At 50.3% G+C, this 21,342-nt stretch overlaps 1 protein-coding gene across 5 annotated transcripts in view; it reads left to right on the forward strand.

Annotated features, from left to right (window-relative positions):
• CACNA1D (calcium voltage-gated channel subunit alpha1 D) overlaps positions 1 to 20,371 on the forward strand; it is a 334,317-nt gene extending 313,946 nt beyond the window's left edge. For 4 of the 5 annotated variants that reach the window (XM_047776952.1, XM_047776918.1, XM_047776928.1 and 1 more), the window contains 7 exons: positions 8,574 to 8,690; positions 9,386 to 9,753; positions 11,623 to 11,772; positions 12,414 to 12,583; positions 15,223 to 15,344; positions 16,899 to 17,219; positions 18,331 to 20,371. In XM_047776952.1, coding sequence (XP_047632908.1) covers positions 8,574 to 8,690; positions 9,386 to 9,753; positions 11,623 to 11,772; positions 12,414 to 12,583; positions 15,223 to 15,344; positions 16,899 to 17,219; positions 18,331 to 18,624 — 1,542 coding nt within the window. In that variant the 3' untranslated portion in view covers positions 18,625 to 20,371. Of the gene's footprint in view, positions 1 to 8,573; positions 8,691 to 9,385; positions 9,754 to 11,622; positions 11,773 to 12,413; positions 12,584 to 15,222; positions 15,345 to 16,898; positions 17,220 to 18,330 lie in introns of those variants that run through there. The other variant, XM_047776946.1, reaches the window with a different exon arrangement.
• The last annotated feature ends 971 nt before the right edge of the window (positions 20,372 to 21,342 follow it).

Below are 21,342 nucleotides of genomic sequence, written 5' to 3' on the forward strand. Positions count from 1 at the left end.
CAGAGTTCCTTTTATATATGCCAGTCCGTCATGATATCCTGACCATCCAGCTCCGCTCTCTGCAGGGACCAGTGCAGGATGTGGTGAGACGTGGGCGGGACAGGAAGCTCAGACACACCATTTAAACTAACACATAACACCTGCATGCCCAGACCAACCCAGGCAACACCTCAGGTTCCATCTTAACGCGTCCGCGGGAAATACCACCACACCCAAACCTCATCCGACATTGTCCGTCTTTAATTCAAAGCCAGTCTGGGGACGCGTCTTTGGAAGCAATGTGGTCTAGTTTCAAGGACACTGGGAGTCAGGGAACCTGGGTTCCAGTCCCAGCTCCAGCGTTCACTTGCTGTGTGACCTTGGGCAAGACACTTAACCTCTCTGTGCCTCAGTTTCCCCATCTGTAAAATGGGGGTACTAATGTCGACCTACCTCACAGGGCTGTTGTGAGGAATAGCTAAGTGATTGTAAAGCACTTTGAACGTATAATTGCTTATTATTAAGACTACAACAATAATAATATCGTATGCCTGTTTACTACCAGAACTTTAAGAAATTCTTGTTTTTCTTTGACCTCTTTTCTGTTCTCAAATGTAGTGATCCATTGAGAAAGAGAATTCTCCCCTTCTTGAGATACCTAGGAAATGCGTAAAGAAGTAAACCGAAGTAACTCTTCAGGTTGTGTTTCCACCTATTATGAAGAGTAGATTTTTGCCCCAGAAGTTGCTTCGAGAGGGTGTCCCATCTGAAATTCTCAGCCCATTCTAAACAATGGTTGTGGAGTTGGTATACCCGATGCAGAGCCCGAGAGACCCAGAGGAGCCAATTTACATTTCCAGGTCCATATTCAAAAGTAACCTTTGTGCAAAAACTTGAAGTTTCTGAAGTGACTAGAGAAGAGAAGGGTTACCAGCCCTGGCTGGTGCAGACTGGTGGCCGCGTGCATGTGTGCATGCACACAGGCCACGGAGAGCCCCAGAGTGTGGGGAAGCCTGGCCCCTCCTGGCTGTGCTGGGCCACCAGCAGGCAGGCGGGAAAGCATTGGGAAGCACAGTGATCATGGAAGTCCTCCAGGCCCGTCCTGTGCATGACTGACAGGGTCCCTCCCAGCCTCAAGGTCTGCTCCAATGATATCTTCTGTGCCGTGACCTTTGCCCTTTGGCCCCAGTGGCTCACCATGCCAAATGATTTGACCCCTCTGGACTTAAGTGGACTCCCTGGTCCCACTATGGAAACAGGCCTGGCCCCCGATTCTGCTCCCACGTGTGCAGACTGTCGTAAGTCTAGCCATGCGTGGTGGGTTTTCTGGATTCTTCCAGCAGAGGTCTTGGGGCCAGAGGACACAGCACCATGGGTGGTGACGTAGTGATGGGGTTGAAAGTTGGCCAGCTCATTCCAGTCAATTGGATGCCCATGAAGATCTTGAAGCAGGTCTGTAGCTGCTAGTCGATGGCCACGGCCCCAGCACGTTGAGTCTCCTCAGTCCCTGCCAAACATCCCAGCCCCACCCCAAACCCCTCCGTGATCCAGTAACTAAAGGGCTAGATGCCTAGCCTGGCGGGGACCTCATGGACCTTCTTCTGGTCTGGAGGGCCCCCTCTGCTCTGACTGGGTAGTGCCTGGGATGTGCCCGTTAAGCATTTGGTGTATTTTGGTGTATCTCCGAAAAGGAAGCAGGTCAGCCCTGTGGGCACAGGTAAGGCATTTATCCAGTATCCAGTGATCTCTCTGGTCTCTGACTAACTCTGATGTCAAGTTTACTAGACCCTGAAGGGAGTGTATGTGCCCACCCCCGTGTCTGTGCCCCCATCTCAGAGGCCCAGGTGACTGCCTCCTAGATCTAAGTCTCTATGACAAAGCCCCAGCTGAGCAGCCCCGAGCAATTCATGTGGCTGGTGTTTCCCCATGCCTTTCTCCACAGTCCATCCAAATCAGCCAAGGCTGGAAAGCACTGACTTTCCAAGTGGGGTTCAGGGAGTGGTTTAAATGAAGAGAGAACATCTTGCCCCCTTCCCTGGGCCTGGCTGTGCTGCTGAGTGATAGCACTGGTGGTGGTTGGTAGCTGAGGCCAGTTCATGAAGGACAATCAGAAATGAGGCCACCTCCCGCCACCTCTGCTCAAAAGGGAAACCAGGCTTCTTTGAAACTTGGACTTTCAGTCAAACTGTGGACATGTCTGTTTTTTCTCCTAAAACGTTGGCAGAAGAGGATAGCTTTCAGTGTAGTAAAGTTGTAAGAGGTGATTCAAGGTAATCGTGTCAGAATCTTCCCAGACCCACTCAGCAAACTCGGTGCCCTACACCAGAATCCATGGTGCTAAAATCTTAAGCTCCTGGATGGAGGACATGATGCAGGCCCGTGTTGTGTTGTCGGGAAGCAGCTGTGAGATGCGGCCTCAGGCTTTTCTCAAATAGCTTATTAGGGTGTGACCTAATTAAAAACTAAATTGAGCCACAGGATTATGGGCAACTGGATTCACTCCCCTTCAAGGCAGGAGATCCTTCCTCTCTGAGAATAGTAGTCTTTGAGATGATAGAATTACTGAAAAGAAGCTAAGGAAAGTTGCATTATATAACAGCGAAGAGTCTGACTGTGGTGTGTTATTGCCTAATACCCACCTGGTACCCTCACCAGCCCAAATTATCCTGATTCAGTTGTCCCTGGCCGGCAGCTTGCTAACACCCACAGTTCCTTGGTTGGGTAGGTACCTGTGCCAGTTCTCCCTGGCACACCGTAGCCCTAGGAGAGGTGGCTATTTGGGGCAGTCAGAGGGCACATCATTCTAAGGCACAGTGAAGGCTACCCGTGCCAAAGGTTGGCTTGGAGAAGCCACGAGAAGAACGCTTCTTTCAAAAGTAGAGAAAGGTCAGTGGAGTCACAGGAATCCCAGATGAGGGTAGAGCCTAGCGCCTGAGAAAGAAAGATGAGGTTGCCTGTCTGAGGGCCGGTTATCAGCAGTTCTCAAACTTTTTGGTCTCAGGAACTTTTTATGCTCTTGAAAAGTATTGAGGACCCTAATGTATCAATATTTACTGCATTAGGAATTAAAACAGATTTTTAAAACACTGAATATGCAAGCACAAAGATGCTAGAGAGCTGAGATCCTCGAGGCTCCTGCAGCCTTTGAAAAATGCTGCTGTGCTCTCGCCGCCGCCGAGGGATGGAGAGTGTTTGGAGCCGAGAGCGTCCCAGTCTTAAGCAAATCACAATGACCTCATGGGTCCCTGAGGGGGTCTCAGGGGGCCGCAGGGTCCTTGGGCCGCACTTTGAGAACTGCTGCTCTGGGGGATTGACCCCATATTCCCCCTAAAGGAAAAGGGTGCTGGAGCCTTTTTACCATCTCCTGTGTAGACCACTGCCCCCACCTTGAACCGCCGCCCCTCCCTCCCCCCTCCCCCCAGGCCCCATCCTCAACCCTGGCCTACTCATCTGGACACAGAACCGCCCGGGTCCCAAGTTCTGGCCAAGAGTTGTACCCCTCAGGCCCCATCTCACTGCCTGTGCTGATCTGGAGGAACCATGGTCTAAAGTAGAGTGTGATAGTTAAGTGTTGGTAAGGCTCTCAGCTCAGAGTGGCGTGGTGGAGACAGGATGTATGCTGAGCATAGGATCCGTTTTTGTGATACCTGGTGATCATCTATTAGTGTCATGTTGACCTAGCAATACCAGACCACTGTGAAGTTAGTGGACAGAAGGTGCACCTTGATTGGACGGCACCACACAGTCACAGGGGATCACAGTCATAAGTGAGTGTGTGATTGCGACTCTTCCCTTGGACCCAGCAAGATGGGGCCGCATGGGGTCACTGGAACAGCAGGCCTAGGGATCAAGATTCCTAGCTGAGCCTTCGCTTGTATGGGCAGGTCATTTAACCAAATGGGGATAATCCTGTCCTACCCCCCGCCCTCCTGGGATATGTAGTGGGATAAATGATGTGCTATCAGTGACAGGTACAAAGATGCTAATCAGAATAGAAGTCATGATTTGCTATTTCTATGAAGCCCCCATTTTAAGTAATACCCTCTCTGTTATCAGCACACTACAGGCATTTCTCCAATTCTGGGTGTTAAAACTACAACCAAGAGTCAAGGTGGAACTGGAACAGATAGCTGTGTCAGATCACTCGCAGGGAAAATGTTAGAGATTGCTTTAGGCAATTTTTTTTTAAGTTTTGTTTATCCTTTCGAGTGAAGGTAACAAACTCAATGTATACAGCTGAGGGCCACCCCCAGAATAACTTATAGGGTGAGGTTACAGCTGACCTTTCAGTGAGGGTGGGAATCACTGGGCATGACTCACGGGAGTGCTGTGCTGGTGACTCTAGCCCGTTATACTCACAGACTGTTCATAATGGACGCAAAGGCCACACCATCCCATTTTCCTCGGCAAAGAGCAACGACAAAAGAAAGGGTGTGCCTGTGTGTGATGTGCGTGCACGTGGGCATGTGGGGGAGGTAGGGGACAGCTTGTAGATGAGCAGGTGTATTCTCTGAGAAGCCAGTCTCCAGTCGTCTCTGCTGGGGGAGCTCTCTAAAATGATCCTTTCTGATTGGGTCCCGACAGAATCCTGCTCAAGGTTAACCAGAGCTCGTCTTTAACGAGATGACCATGTGGGACCAGCCCCAGCTAAGGGAGACCTGCCTCTGATAGAGATCTGGCTCTGCCAGATGAGGGCTCTTTGGCTGGAGCCTAGGAGCCTGAAAGCCTGGCACTCAGACCCGAAGATGAATGGCCTGGGCCGGTCCCGACTGGAGACTCACATCTCCTATCTGCACTGTTACAGTGTAGGTTCAGGAGGGGTTTCTGGGCATCTCTACATGCTGGGAGCAGACAGATGACTGGTGTGTCTGGTGGCACTAGCTTAGGGGGACAGGCACTGAAAGCATTTCAAATGTACCAGGTAGGAAAAACTTAACCCTGAAACTGGGCAAGAGAAAGGAAGGTAAATGAATGTTCCTTTTGGAGGGTCAAATATCATACTTTTATGCTATTGCTTCAGAAATACTTAGAGAGATTTTATTGTTTGGGGGATTTTTTTTTCTTTTGGTGACTTAATCATTCAGTAGAGTAAAAAATATCTATAAAATTCCAATTAAATGGTGTCTAAAATTTAAAGCAGCCATCTACAGACAAAGCGCCAACATCTCTTTTTTTTTAACAAAATATTTATGAGAACATCTAGCATTTAAAAATCAACCAGAAACTAGGCTTGATTCTGTTTAATATTTTATATGATTGGACATCTTAAATCAATAATGTTTATATTTTATAGCAATTCTGTGTTTATTCAGAACAATAATTCTACTGTGATGTTAATGGGATGATCTTATAATGGCTTTGTGTTGGTTTAAGTGCTAATGACCGCATTTCAAATTCAAATAGTATTTTGCTAATAGAGGTAGACACAGAGATGACACATGAAAGGATAGATAATTGTATGGATTGTCAAGTATTCATTTCAAGAAAAAAAATGTTCTTTTTTTTTTAAGGGCTGTGGAGAAAAAAAGTAAATTTATTTCAAGGGTTTAAGATAGATTTCTGCGCTTTGGGAATTGGAACTTGTGCCTATGGAATTTTTGGAGCAGCCTAAGCTACCTTTTAGCCTGATATGTGTGCTAGAAAAATTTTCATTATCATGTTTTGTGATATGTAATAAATTCAGGGTGCTGTGTTTAAGCTTCGTTTCAGTTCAAGTTTGGGAACATCTGTTTCCCTCATTCTCCACCGTGGCAGATGCCCCTACTCCTTGTAGTATCCCCCCCCCCCGCCTCCTCCTCCCTCGCCCGCCCACCTCCCTGCCCTTCCTCAGATCCCCTGTGAAAGAGCAAAGTCAGTCCCTGACTCTTAGAAGGTGTGCGTCTTCCTGCATGGAGCAAGATAAATGTAATCAGGATTTCTAAGTCTCTGCTTTCCTGTCTGGGAAGAGTGACGCCTTCTCTCCTCCTTTGCTGTCTCTTTAATAAACACGTTGTTGTTATTTGTCTTTGGCAGTGGCTTCTTGGCCACCTCTCAGTTTTCTCCGTGATTTTATGTTGCAAACAAATTCTCTGTCCTGTGTCTGTTCACCGCTCTCTCCTAATCTTGTGTATCACTGAAGACATGCTGGAGAGTTTTTGTTTTTGTTATACAGTTATGTTATATGTGTATTTCAGTGAAATGTCAACCCATAAACAGAGGATGATGTTAAAAATTATCCAAATAAATAGTTTTCTATTTCTTCTAATCAGACCTAGTCCAATCAGTTGAATGACAGTGAATAGGATTATCTCTTGTGATTTAAACAGTGTTTCTAGCCCACACTGCCTCGGGACATGGGTTAATGTATATAATTTACCTGGGAGTGTCGACTTGGTGCATTGTCACCTGTGTATGTTTTGTGGCAATGGCAGTGGGTATCTCAAAATTGGTCTCTTGTTGCGGAGCCTCAGCTAAGTAATAGCCCTTTGTTCCTTCCCAGTGATCCAAAATCAGATGGTGAAACCCTGGCTTGGTTTATCTTCTCTTGATAATTGTGCCCTAAAAAATGCAGCCTGGATGCATTGCAGGCTCTTCACTACTGCTGGGCTTGACCCTGCTGCACAGGCCTGCAGCCCTGCTGGGCAGGAGCTTTCACCCACTTGGCATTAGAGTCGCCTTCTTGATGTTTCCCTGAGAACGGTGTGGGTCTGCCTCCAAGCCAGATGGTTCCCAGTCTCAGATGTGCTGGAGGCGGGGATCTTAAGAGGGAAAGAGTGAGTGTGTGTGTGTGCATGTATGGGGGTATGTGAGTGTGTGTGCGTGAGTGTGCAGGTGTGTGTGTATGCATGGGCATGTGCATACGTATGTGTGTGCGTCTTGTGCCTGTCATCAGAAGGACAGGACAGTGAGGGGCAGCCTTCCTGACCACACCATGAACTGTTCTGGGTTTGGCCTTAGGACACGTGTGTTGCTCCCCTGTAAGGCCACAGCATTCCTAGCTGGGAACCTTACAGCTTTGTCTCCAGTCAGCTCTTTCACCCCCACCATTCATAAAATGGAAAGATCTGCTACTCCTGTCTTCGAAGAATGGTTCAAACCAGACCCAGCCTACTGAGCGTTTAAAAGCAACCTCTCATAGGCTGCATGCTAAAACAGGCCAGTTTTATACGCGCCTCCTGGGAAGTTCCCCACAACTTTCCATTCTAAATTAACTTCTCTACACCTGATATCTGCAGAAGACCAGTCTGAGATTCCCACTGGAGTGGGCTCAGCCCTGTGGGCTCTGTGGCCATTATCCCTTCTGCCCTGCCACCCCCCTCCCACTGCCTCCACTGACAAGCATGTCTCAATGCTTAGTCTATGTCCTGCACCCACCTACTGCTGGGGGTAGTGGAGGAGGGGCACAAAGTGGTCCCCTCCTCTGCAGGCCGCCCTGGCACTGGGGAGTATTAGCTCCAGGTGGAGACCCCCAAAGCCAGAATCTCAGATGTTCTCCATGCCTTCAGTGGCTGCTGAGATGCACCCTGCCAGTAAGTGGGGGTTGCCACCCAGATGCAGGACGGGTGGCCTTGGGCAGGCGGCAGGGAGGAAATGCCCCTTTCATATATCTGCCTTTTGATGGCAAAGGATGGAATAGCTGTACTGTCCTGTTAGCATGTCATTTTTCTTCAGATTGATGGTCAAACCCATAATAATGTTTTCAGAGCCAGCAATACCCCTTCCCCATATAGTCCTTAAGTGTCTCAAATCTCTCCTTCATGAAAGTGGGTACAACAGAAGAGCTTCTCCCAAGCCCAGGGTGAGGAGGGCCTGGGGGAAATGCAGAAGGTCTATGAGGGGCCTGGAGGGATCACCTGGCGGTTCTTGCACTGTTGCCAGAGGCCAGTGAGCCCCTTCTATGTGTCATGGTCTTCAAGAGGGGGAGCTGACTGCTGGCAAGTTCTCAGCCTGAGCACAGACGGCAGACCAGGGCACCCACAGATCTTACGGAGGCTGGCCCTGCACAGCGGCCCAGGTCTGTGCATATCCATCCATTGTGTCATGGTCCTGAGTGGCTGGTGGTTGCAGTGTGTTGTGTCACTCCCTCCTTACATGGCTTCGTGGCAGAACCAGTGGCCCTAATGGCTGCTTGGTGTGCTTGCCCTCAGGCACCGGCACTAGGTTTCATCATCCTGGATACAGCCAGCGAGTCTTCGCCACCTCCCTGTAGAAGAGCCAGGCCACACTCCCTGCCCTGTCTGGGGCTCCAGGAGATGATGCTCTGAAGGCCATCCCTGTGTAGACTGTCATTTAGACTTGGGCCTGGGCTCTTGGCCACGGCAGACCCTAGCACTAGTAACCAGGCTCTGTTCCCTTCAAGTGGGAGGATCTAAAAAGGAGGTCACTGGCCTCAAGCATCCTAGCCCAGGACCATCTTGAACTTCTGACCACACCCTACACCCGTGAGGCTCCAGAGACACCTTGAGTTACCTTCAGTTAGTGGTCAGTTCCCTGGACTGTCCTTTGGAGAAACCTTCCCCTCCCACAGCTGAATCAGGCAGGAGCAAAGCCAGGACCCAGCTGGGGCCCAGGCCACCCACGTTGGCTAACCTGTTTTGCCATTTTCATTGATCTAGGCGGGATTAAGGACACTGCACGACATTGGGCCAGAAATCCGGCGTGCTATATCATGTGATTTGCAAGATGATGAGCCGGAGGAAACAAAACGCGAAGAAGAAGAAGATGTATTCAAAGTAATTATTCCACGCCTAGCTACACACTGGCCACTTGGAAATAGTGGGGCAGGAGTCCGGTTTGGGGAGTTAACGATCCGCAAAAGAACCTGGAGAACGAATGCCGGCCCCAGGGCTTATTGGGGCTTGCGGACCACGCCTCCTGCAGCAGACCCTCCCCATTCACCAGCACCCCTTCTAGGGCCAGGCCTGCCCCTTCCCTGAGCTTGCTCCTCTGCCCCGCACCAACCACTTCGGAGGAGCTTGGTCACAACCACCAAGCAGTGTGGACGACCATCCTGGGTCTTTCTAGCAGCTGCTGGCCCTCCCTACCCCTTTCTTCCCCCGGGGCCCAACTCTGTGATCTTCCAGCCGGCCCTCCGCTTCCCAGCCCCCCGGCCCAAGAGACATGCCTGCCGCCCAGCCTCAAGCGCTCCTCAAGGGGCAAAAGTCGGCTCGCCTTGGAGCAACCAGAAGAGCACACTACAGCTGAGCGCTTGCTCCCCAGCTCAGGAATCGTTAACCTTCCTCATTTCAGGGGGACCAGCTGCCATACCCAGTCACCCCGATCACGGAGACACTCAGATTGCTTTACAGGGATCCTACGGAGCTTACCTAGAATTTGTTGTTCGTGTAGAAAAAAAAGTTACCTAACATAGCTAGCCTGCATCAAATATTTGTTAAATTACCTGGTGTTGTCTCCCATTATTTTGCAGAGAAATGGTGCCCTGCTTGGAAACCATGTCAATCATGTTAATAGTGATAGGAGAGAGTCCCTTCAGCAGACCAATACCACCCACCGTCCCCTGCATGTCCAAAGGCCTTCAATTCCACCTGCAAGTGATACTGAGAAACCGCTGTTTCCTCCAGCAGGAAATTCGGTGTGTCATAACCATCATAACCATAATTCCATAGGAAAGCAAGTTCCCAGCTCAACAAATGCCAATCTCAATAATGCCAATATGTCCAAAGTTGTCCCCGGAAAGCGGCCCAGCATTGGGAATCTTGAGCATGTGTCTGAAAATGGGCATCATTCCTCCCACAAGCATGGCCGTGAGCCTCACAGAAGGTCCAGTATTAAAAGGTAACCTTTAAAATGTGTTTGCACTTGGTAACATGGTGTTGGTCCAAGGCGGGCCTTTCTCCCCTGTGCTCCGCTACAGGGCGGGAGAGTCCCCATAGGCATTTGTGTTAGAAACTGTGAGTGTGTCAGGGTCACAGCTTCTCCAGGCACTGGCTGACACACCTGAAGGAGGAAGGGCCACCTGCCACCCTGTATCTTGCCTTTGGGATGCCCCTTAACACAGCAGCAGCTGCAAATGCCGATTGTACCACCTACTCAGGGACAGGGGTTGGCAAACCTTTCTTGAAAGGGCCAGGTAGAATTTTTGGGTTAGAGCATCACACAGTCTCCATTGTAGCCACTCAACTTGGCTGTCGTGGCAGGAAAGCAGCCTCAGATAATATGTAAATGCGTGGGGGCAGCTGGGTCCCAATAAAGCTTTATTTGTGGCCACTGAAACATGAACTTCGTATAGTCACCTGCAAGAAATGATTTTTCTTCCTTTGATTTTGTTTCAGTCCTTTAAAAGCAGAAAAAACTGCATGTAGCTTGTGGGCCATACAAAAACAGGCAATGACCCGTACTTGGGTGGTGAACCACAGTTTGCTGACCCCTGCTCTAGGAAGTAGCTTGACATTTGCTTTTCATGTGTCATTGGAAATATTTAACTTTTATCTTCTCCCTCCCTCTCATATTATGCCTTTCCTGGATAGAACCCGCTATTATGAAACTTACATTAGGTATGTGCTCTTTGCCTGTGTTCATGTTTCAAAGCTGTATGTTCTAAATGTGACCAGCTGGCCTCTGGGAGTGCTGAGATGAGATGAGAACTCCCTGGGAGCTGACTAGCCTAGCGTAGGGTGTTACAGCCCAGGGCCGTGGACTCAGCGCCAGAGATGGTTGCTTCTTCCTCAGCAGAGGTGCTTTCACATCCACATCTGCAGAGACTGTGTTACCATCTAAGGACTGGTGTTCACGAGCAGTGTGCCCGCAGGCTTCCTGCAGACCTCACCACGGTGCTGGGAGAGCCCCCAGCCTGGGGAGCTGGGCAGACATGCTGCTTTTGGGGATCAAGCCTCTTGTGGGGGCTTCATAAAAGCATGCCCCCCACCTCTTGAAGCCCGGGGGCCAGGCCTCCACCTTTGTCTCCCAGACAGCCCTCCAGCCACGTGTAGTGCAGCCTGCTCCATGTTCGCTGAACCCACTTTCATCTGGGGTGGGTTGGTCATCATGTTGGGGACGGGTTGGATGGATCTCCTGGTTTAATTATCTCAAGTGAAATGAGCAGTTACTTGAGCCTGAGGAGGGCGGGAGGGAGGGACGAGCTTGGAGGAAGCATAGTCCTCTCTTTGGAGGGCATGATGTCCCAGAGCCTGGCTGGTTGACCTGAGGACTGAGGCCAGGACAGCTGGGTTCAGGGAGATCTCATGACCGTCCTGCTGCAGGACAGTTTTTGGAGACTCAGTGGATGTTGTCAGGGAGAGTCTCTCCGCCCAGGACACTGTATTCAAAACCCCGGGTCAGATGCTGTGTAAAGGTGGGACCCTCTTTGTTTGAGGCTCTGAAGTCACACTGGGCCAGGGTAGGAGTCAGAGCAGGTGGCCTGGGAACCCATCACTGAAGGTCTCTAGGTCCATTTTCTGGCTTTTTTCCCAGATTATTAGGCCTCTTGGTTCTAAGGCCTCTGGGGTGGGGGGTGGTTTGACACTAGCATCATCAGGGCACTGAAAGAGAAACTCCTTGCTGGTACTTTACACACGACACCACCATTGCCAGAGGCTTCAGTTTCCCTTGAGGTGGGAGCACCTCTGGCAGGGCCACTGCAGAGGCCCAGCTACAGGAGTTGTCTGCCGTCTGCCCAAACACTCAGGCCCCCTCTCCCAACTGCAGGTCTGACTCAGGAGATGAGCAGTTTCCAACCATTTGCCGGGAAGACCCCGAGATTCACAGCTACTTCAGGGACCCCCGCTGCCTGGGGGAGCGGGAGTATTTCAGTGGTGAGGAGTGTTACGAGGATGACAGCTCACCAACCGGGAGCAGGTGAGGGGTGCTGGGCCTGGGCTGTTGCTAGGAGAGCTTTCCCCTTCCTGGTTCTGGGGCTCTGCTCCTTGTGGAGCCATGGACCACCTGTGACTGTCCTCAGACTGTCCTGGGAAGCAAAACAGGAGCATAGTCTCCAGGCCACTGGAGAAGTCAAGCCCCTGTCTTCCTGCACTGACCTGCACCAGCCTGCATTAGAATCCTGTGCGCAAGAAGTATTTGCTAAGCTCCTCGAGGGTGGGGACCATGCTTCATACACCTTCGTGTCCCGGGCGCCCTGCTCAGCACCTGGCTGAGGGCAGACGCTCAGGAGTGGGTTCTCCATGAAGAAGCAAGTGGGTGGTAGTCAAGCCTGCAGGGCACCTGTGATTCATGTCTGACCTGGGTCTGAGGCTTCCCTGGGAGGGAAAATACCAGCTCCTCACCCATCCCAGATCTACCGTCCTGAACTGCCCTGTAATAGCCCTTCGCCATCTAGAATCTTCCATGGAGCCGAGGACTGCCTAGTTCTCAGCTCGTCCTACTGTGTCCACTGAGGTGGGAAGACCTGACGGGGGTCTCTCCCAGCTAAGAGGGCGCGTTAACTAGGACCTCACGTGCCCTTTGCTCTCTCTTTCTCTCTCTGCCTTTTTGACCACCAGGCAAAGCTATGGTTGCGGCTACTACAACCGATATCCAGGCAGCAGCTTAGACTTTGAGCGGCCTCGAGGCTACCATCACCCTCAAAGCTTCTCAGAGGACGATGACTCACCGGTTTGCTATGATTCCCGGAGGTCTCCAAGGAGACGCCTACTACCTCCCACCCCAACATGTGAGGCCAGATTTCTTGTTTGGGGGGAAGGCTCGCAGAGCGCCGTGTGCCTCTCCCCCTACCCTGGCCCAGGGTGGTGATGGATGTGGTCCTGCTATGTCAGGGTGGGGGGCTTCAAGCCTTGTGACTGTCCCCTTCATTGGAGATAATACTGGCCTTCCTTTCTTTCTCATCTCTGTGCCACGTAGTATGGCTTGAAATGCTTTGGCACTGAGAACAGAGAGGCAGTGTGGGGCCCCACGGTTGCACAGTAGGTGGGACCTGATGAGGGGCTTTCTGTGCATCTTCATTGCCTTTGACCTCAGGATCTGCCCTGAAGGTAGGCAAGGCACGCATCATGATGCTGACAGGCCCACTCCCCGGACAAGCATTGACCTTCAGAGCGTGGAGGATGGACCAGAGCCCAAGTGTGTCTTACCAAGGTCCACATCTCTGAGGAGCACCTGGGGGTTTTCACCACCCCTCCTCCTTTCCCACATCTCTGCTCTCCTCGCCAGTACTCTCCACTCACAGCATAGGTTGTGGCCTTAGTGGTGACCTCAAGGGCAGGCATTCCTGTCCCACTGAGAAGGGGCTGGCTGTTCTCCCACCTGATTTTGTGCAGGTGGCTAGGAGATCTGGGTCACCCCCAAGGAGGAACTGGGGCCAGGCAGGGAAATGCAGCAGTGGCCCCTGCCAGATCCTGATTTTGGATATGTGGGCATTTGGATGAGTTGAACAGTATCCATTTCTGGCATTTCTGAGGCCAGAAATATTTTGAGGCTGGACTCTAATCAGTAAGCCAAAACAGCCAGGACTCCTCGGCTCTGTGTGTCTACGTGCACAGTAGTAAGTACACTTGGGTGGTGCCCAGGGCCTGTGTCCCTACAGCTGTTACAGGCTTGCTGGGGAGTATAATCAGACCCATTTCCATGGTTAATATTTAATTTCACAGCCCCAAACACAAGCTGCTAAACAGAGCAGTTCTGGGCTCCATCAGTACTGGGTGACACACACACAGGCCAGGCTGGGTGGAGGCCCCTGGCAGCTCTAAGTGCCACTGCCCTCCTCTGATCTCCCTTTCTCCCTCTGGTGGCCACAATAATGCCCATCGTTCACAGGCGCCACATCTGTAAAGCAAGGACCCTGAGCGGGCAAGAGTGGCTGCCCTCTTTATTTGCAAGCGTGAATAAATTAAATGCATTTTTTTTTTTTTTTTGCCTTATTGCCCATCTTTTCAGACCTTGGGCAGAGAGAACATGGAATCCTGTGTTCTCAGCTACAGTGGGACTACTTCCTCCATTAGTGATGGTTGTGCAGAGCAAATGAGATAAATTGGCGTCTGTGGACCCATTTCCGACACTGAAAGGCACTCTCTGAGAGCGATGGTGGTTTTCTTTCCTGGCTTGACCCTCTGGCTCCCCATCTGATCCTAGGAGGGTCCTAGAAGTTGGACTGACCAGGGAGGCCTATCTTCCTCTTTAGACACTTCAATTCAGCCTCATGTGGTACGGCGAGGGAAGGCTGGCTGATGAGGACGACAGGTGTCTGGATCCCACATAGGCAGCTGGATGAGGAGGCCTGGCAGGCCCCATGGTGTGCATCGGGCCCATGAGACAGGACTGGTGTCTGTCTGGTCCCTCGCCACTGGGTAGTGGCCAAAAAGGGCTCGTCCTGGGCTCCTTTCACTTTGGGAACTGGGCTGTCATAAAAACCCACTCCTGCAGCTTTGTGGTCCCAGGATGCCAGGGCACCTCCCAGCCAGTCCCTGCAGTTTTCCAGTGCAGAAATTAGGCATGTATGGAGTTTTGCTGGGGTATGACAAATGCCCCATGAGCTCAGAAAGCAGGGTTCTAGAAAGGAGTGACTTCATTGCTGCCTTGCAATCCACCAGTAAGGCCACTGAGGCAGCTCTGTGGTGCCAGTGCCTGTGAGGGGTGGTGTCCTAGTGAGGCCTCTGTCCTGTGCTCAGGGCCAAAATTCAGACCAATTTCCCGGGCCTGGTGTCCTGTGATCATCTTGTCAGCACTCAACCTATTTGTAAACCTCTTTTCAAGGTGGCTGTTAACAGGACAACGAACCACTTTCTTTAAAGTGTGAGGTGTCCTTTCTTGTATGTTTTGTCTTCCGGGCTAGGGAAGCTGGGTCTTTCCCAACAAGAGTGTGGTTATTACCTGGTTGAGCTATGAGGGCAGGGGGCAGATGAAGTATAAACACAACATGGGCGTATCCGCAAGATGCTCTCCCCAGAGACACTCAGGAGGTCTGAAAGGTGAGAACTGGGCAGTCAGCAAGCATCTCTGGAATTCTACAATGACGTCATGTCATTGACCTGAGATGCTGTGTCCCCACCACATGCAGGGCCAGGGGCTCTGAGTCAGAAGAGCTGGCCTCTGTCTGCTTCTGGCTTCTCCCTCTGAGAACTGGTTTGGCAGGGATGAGAAATCAACTTGCACTTTTTAAAAAACATCCCTCAGTTGAGCTGCTTCATCTACTCTCCCAAAGTTCTGAGACTTCCAATGCCTAATGCTTCTTCTTGGATGCACCACTTGTTTCCTCCTGGGCTCCTTTTGAACGTCCAGGGGGCCACCGTGTCCCCAGAGCCCCAGGGCCACACCCAAGCTTGTTTCACAACTGCGTGGTGTGCTTTGACTTCTCAGCCCACCGGAGATCCTCCTTCAACTTCGAGTGCCTGCGCCGGCAGAGCAGCCAGGAGGAGGTCCCGCCATCCCCCGCCTTCCCCCACCGCACAGCCCTGCCTCTGCACCTGATGCAGCAACAGGTGAGCTGGCCCACCTGGCCCTGCCCCCAGGGGCCTATGGGCACTTCTGTCCCCTTGGCTGCCAGCACTGGGGGAGGGCAAGACCCTTCACATACACTCTGGTTCAGTTCTGTAATAACCCTGCCAAATAGAAACTATCACAAACCCTATTTTATGGATGAGCAAGCCTCTCAGAGGAAAGGTGACATCCCTGAGCTCACATAGAAGGTGAGTGGCCTTGAGCTGGCTTTCGAATCCAAGGCTGGAAGCTTCCAGAGCTGAGCTCTCAGCCCAGGTGCACACACCCTTCCTCAGCACGGAAGGCCAGGCCTGAGACAACCATGCCCCAGAGAATGGTGACGACTTGACTGACCCTGAATTTTCCTCTTTGCTGTCCTTTGCTCTGAGAGGTTGTCCCATCATTTATGGAGCCCTCTGCAGGCTGGGCCCTGGAGTCACGAAGGTAGGTGAGCCTCTGATCTGCCTGCAAGGTAGCTGTGGTCCAGGGAGATGAACCTGTCCAGTGAAGGTGGCCAGATGGGAGGGACCCCATGTCCTGGATGGTGTGAGGGGCCAGAGCCCACTCAGTTGGGCTTTGCCTCCAGGATGAGAATATGGTACTTTTTCTCCTTGAAAAGAGCCATTAGAGATGCTGTCCTTTTGTGTCCATGTGGGTCAAGGGGAGTACCTGGTACAGTGAGTTCCCAGTCCGTGGAGCACCCAGAGCCAGCCCTGCCCTCGAGCTTCTTACCTGAGCATCCTGAGCACAAAAACACGAGCTGCCACTTCAGTTTCTGTTCAGGTCTCTGTGCCAACCTTTTCCCTTTCTGCCTTCCATTTTTATGTTAATTTTTGTGTCCTGCTGTGTCATGGACAGAGGACAAACCATAGGAAGGCACAGGCCATGCAGTGCCACACTCCAAGCAAGCGGGAAGCTCTATCTCCACTGGCTCGTGGATGACACTGCCTTTCCCTCTGCTGCCCCACCCTGCCTCCCTTGGGTGTTCCTGGCTCCCCATTTGGCCACAAGCCTGGATGGTTCACGAGACTGGGCCTCGGGGTCCCTCTCTGCAGAGTGGGATGTCAAGGTGGCACTGTAGGTGGAAATAAGAGCCTTGTCCCTGGTGCATCAGAGCAGAGTGGCAGTCAGGGACAAGCTGCCCTGAAGAGAACCAGCCTGTTTTTCTCGAAGCACTGGGCACCTTCACTTTGCCCTGAATGCACTTCCCTTTTCAAACCCAGAGTAAACTTGGTGGGCCATTCATACCCCCCAGCTTGTGCATCTTCTTTGATCCTTCCAGGGTCTAAGCAATCTCATGAATTAGCCACAGATTCCTACTTGGGAACAGTCATAGGAGAGGCATTACAGATTTGGGGGAAGAGAAAACACAGTCTGCTGGGAAGTCCTGTTTTTATAGCCAGTTCATTCTGTTACTCAGTGTCCTTGTTTGCTTTTGAAGTCCCATCGGCGGCTGCCCCTGGAAAACAGTGCCTGGTGCCTGGTCTGTTCTGAGGGGGCCCAAAAGGTCGGGACCTCTGAGGACCTCTGCTCTCCCCACTTCCCTTTCTCCTCAGATCATGGCAGTTGCTGGCCTCGATTCCAGTAAAGCCCAGAAGTACTCGCCAAGCCACTCAACCCGGTCGTGGGCCACCCCTCCGGCGACGCCGTCATACCGGGACTGGACACCGTGCTACACCCCCCTGATCCAGGTCGAGCGGTCAGAGGCCCTGGACCAGGTCAATGGCAGCCTGCCGTCCCTGCACCGCAGCTCATGGTACACAGATGAGCCGGGCATCTCCTATCGGACTTTCACACCAGCCAGCCTGACTGTCCCTGGCAGCTTCCACAGCAAAAACAGCGACAAGCAGAGGAGCGCAGACAGCTTGGTGGAGGCGGTGAGGGTGCTCCCCCATCTGCCACCAGAGGGTGGGTGGGCTCTGGGAGCCTGGCTTTGAACCTGGACACTGCTTCCTTCTTAGAAACTAGTTTGGTATTTAGAGCGTGAATATAAAACCACCACTACTGCCGGTTTCCTCTACTAGCTACACCTAGGTTTTATGCATGCTGCTTCTGCAAATATGACTAGTTTATACTGAAACATTTGTCCGCAGGGGGTTTTACTCTTGTTGGGCCATGTGCAGTTTTTGAGCTGCTCTAGATTTTCAAAGCCATTAACCTTCACCTTAGTTGTCACATATAGGATCTAGCAAACGTGATTTCCTGTCATTTTGCATCTATGTCATTGTGAACTGGAGATTGGCACTTGCCATTTGCCTCTATAAGGATTGAATCATGAGTCACTGAAGCTGCCAACCCTCAATAGTCCTGAAAGGAGCTCAGGGTGGAGATCAGGAGTGAGGCACTCTGTGCTTTGAGAAAAATGGCAAAACCAATCTTCATATAGTTCAATATTTCCCGAAGATTTTATAAGCCAAATTGTTACATTTCCTTGTATCTATAAAAGCACTAAAATCCTTCATGCTAACATCTTCTTCAAACTAATAGTAGTCTTTACAAGACTAGCAGCAACCTTCTGTAAAAATATGTGCTTGGTTGCATGTACCTCCCCCTTCACCAAAATCGCATATATACTAACATCCCCCCCTACCTCTTTGGAGCAGTTTTTTAAAGCTATCTAAAATGCTGTCCCCTGACCCCATGGTCCTCATTTTGCCCCCAGTAAAACTTAATTCTCAATGTTTAGCTTGTGTTTTTTTGTTTGTTTTTTTCTTTTTTTAGGGCCACATATCCTCCATATGAAGGTTCCCAGACTAGGGGTCGAATCAGAGCTACAGCTGCCCCTCACAGCAATGCAGGACCCGAGCCGCATCTGCGGCCTGCACCACAGCTCAGCGCAACCCCAGATCCTTAACCCACTGAGCAAGGCCAGGGATGGAACCCACAACCTCATGGTTCCCAGTAGGATTCTTTTCAGCGGCGCCACGACGGGAACTCCAGTTGTGCATATTTTTTAAGTTAACACCATGGACCCTCTTTCCTGTACAGGTCCTGATATCTGAAGGCTTAGGACGGTATGCCAGGGACCCAAAGTTTGTGTCAGCGACAAAACACGAAATCGCCGATGCCTGTGACCTAACCATTGACGAGATGGAGAGTGCAGCCAGCAACCTGCTGAATGGAAACATGCATCCCCGGGCCAACGGGGATGTGGGCCCCATCGCACACCGGCAGGATTACGAGCTCCAGGACTTCGGGCCCGGCTACAGCGACGAGGAGCCGGACCCTGGGAGGGACGAGGAGGACCTGGCAGATGAAATGATTTGCATCACCACCCTGTAGCCCCAGGGAGCGGCAGACTGGCTCTGGCCTCAGGTGGGGCGCCGGAGGGCCAAGGAAAAAGTGCCTCGTAGTTAGGAAAATTTAGGCACTAGTGTGGAGTCTCTATTCAATTAGACTTTTGTACAAGTGATGTCATGCCTCAAGGAAGCCATAAACCTGGTAGGGGACAGCGGTGCCCACGTGCTCAGCCCCAGCTGTGGGGGAGAGCTGGTCCAGTCCTCCTGGAGAGAACCAGCGAGGAGATCGGACAAGCCCCGCCCACTGGTCCGGCGCGCATGCCCACTGCCCACAGGCTCGTGGGGAAGGTTTAAAGGTGATGACGATCACCACACCTGTGTCATTACCTCAGCCATCGGTCTAGCATATCAGATGTTCACTGGGCCCAGCATATCCATTTTTAAGCCCCTTTCCCCTCAAAACACACTGCTTCCTGATTCCTGTTCAGCTGTTCTGAAATACAGTGTGTAATCAGGACCTCCCTACCAGCTGTCATCCTGAGAGGGGAGCAGAACCCTATAAACGGGGTTTTCTGTGATGTGACCAGTTTACAGGAAAGGGCATCACTCCCCCGGGAAGCTTCTGACCGTGGGGCTAAAGAGTGACTGTAAACTGGAATAATAATGCACTTGCAACCAGGTAAACTTAGATACGCTAGTTTGTTTAAAAATTATAGATTTACTGTACATGACTTGTAATATATTATAATTTGTATTTGTAAAGAGATGGTCTATATTTTGTAATTATTGTACCGTATTTGAAATGCAGCAATATCCATGGGTCCTAACAATTGTAGTTCCCCACTGAAATCTAGAAACTATTAGTATTTTTACTTCGGGCTATACAGAAGTAGAAGAAATAGAGCCAATTCCCCTTTATTCAGTGAAAATCTTTGGGGAGTAAAATTTTCAGTTCAAAAGAACTTGTCACCATAGAGATTTCTCTAAAATATTTTGAGTCACTATAGATCTGTCTCTACACAAGAGAGACCAGAAGACTGTTTGCAGACTTTTCTTTGGGCAAGGGTTCTATGATTTGATATTGTACCTTCTGATCCCCCGTGGGTTGCAACAGTCTTTTGTTTTACTTAATAACCCTCCAATGAGTTCACTGCAGAGTAGGTGGAGCTGGTTACTTCAGAGATGTGGTTTTTCTCAGCTGCCCCCACAGGATGTTTTGGCATTTCTGGTACAGGAATAATCATACAGGTAAACGAAGTCTCACGGCTGTTTGTCCCCTGGGGAATGGAGGGGTGAGGAGCAGGGGGAGCAAAGTGATGATTTCTGGGATCTGTACAAATCGTATTGTTGCCTTTTTACAAAACCTTGCTGTACTGTGTGTTCTCTTTGAGGGCTTTTATATGCACCTGAATGAGGGCTGAAGTTTGCATTAGAATGCACTCACACTCCAATTGTACTGCTTGACAAAGAAGACCCACTTTGGGATCTTCAGACCCATCAAGGCTTCCTTTTCTGTTCCCAGAATTACACTGACTTTGTCAAGTTACCTTGGCAGGGAGAGATTACCTGCAAGTCAAAAAGACTGGTAGGAATTTTCAGTTTGAAATTTTTCAAGATTACATAACCTGTTAATTTTTTTTTTTTTTTGTAAATAACACTTTGTTACGAAGACCTTACAAACCTCTTCTTAAGACATTCTTACTCCAAATCCAGGCAAAAACACTTCCAGGTTTGTAAATGACTATTTCCTGACGTACATTCTTTTCTATTAAAATGCAAAATGATCTTCAGAATCTAGCTGTGTAATTTATTGTTTGGGGTAGTTCTCCTTGCAAAGAGCTTCAGAAAGGGCGGGTACTTTGTGCGGGCCCTTCTGTAATTAATTATGCAGATTTTTTTCTTGTCCTCAAGGCTCCTCCAGTGCAGATGGTGGTGACTTAATTCCAGAGCACTGTTTTTCCCAAAGGGCTAACCTACTGTTACTGTCATCTCAGACTCTGGGTCTTTCCACTGAGTACTGGTCTTTCTATGTGGTTCACCAATATCAGTCTAAAACTGCCTTGTCAGGACTGAGTTTTCTGGTCTAGGCAATGACTTTTCTAGACAGCACTTGAAAACTGCTATTTTTATAGGCTGCAACACTCCTAGTCTGCATTAAGCCTCATTCGAATACTTACCTAACAAACATTAAATTTTTCTTTGTAAGAAAAATTGGAAGTGGCAGAGCATGGTTTTGTTCTTTTAGAAAATGCTTAAAATTAAATGTCTCTCTATGGTTCCCATCCTACCCCCGGAAAAAAAATCATTTTGTTGTGTCCCCAGAAAGAGAGTATTTAGTCTCTTTCATCTTGTCTTTTCCATAATATTGCAAAATGGAAACTGGCAGCTCTGCCTTAACTATCAAGGAGCAAGAACCTTGTTGCAACTGTCTCTGTGATTTCCATCCAGCCAGCTGGGCCAGGCAGCACCTCCCAGCTCAATGCCAAGATGTTTCAGAATCAACTCCAGGCCAGGAGGGGTGGGTTGTGAAGAAAGCTTCTTGGTGCACAAAATAGGCTTAACCTGTCCGATGAACTCTGCAGCTGACCCCACACTTGTGTGAGAAACCGTAGCAGTTCATTTCATGGTGTTTATGTTTTACAGTGCGAAGTGTCTCTGCCCATTCATTTCCTGTTTTCCTGTGAAGGTTTTTATTGTTAGGATGTGTGGTCAGTTTGTTCTGAAAACTAGCTCACATGTAGCTCCTTTCTTAGCCTCCTTG

The sequence above is a fragment of the Phacochoerus africanus genome, chromosome 1 (genome assembly GCF_016906955.1).
Source record: "Phacochoerus africanus isolate WHEZ1 chromosome 1, ROS_Pafr_v1, whole genome shotgun sequence".
In the NCBI taxonomy this organism is placed as follows: domain Eukaryota; kingdom Metazoa; phylum Chordata; class Mammalia; order Artiodactyla; family Suidae; genus Phacochoerus; species Phacochoerus africanus.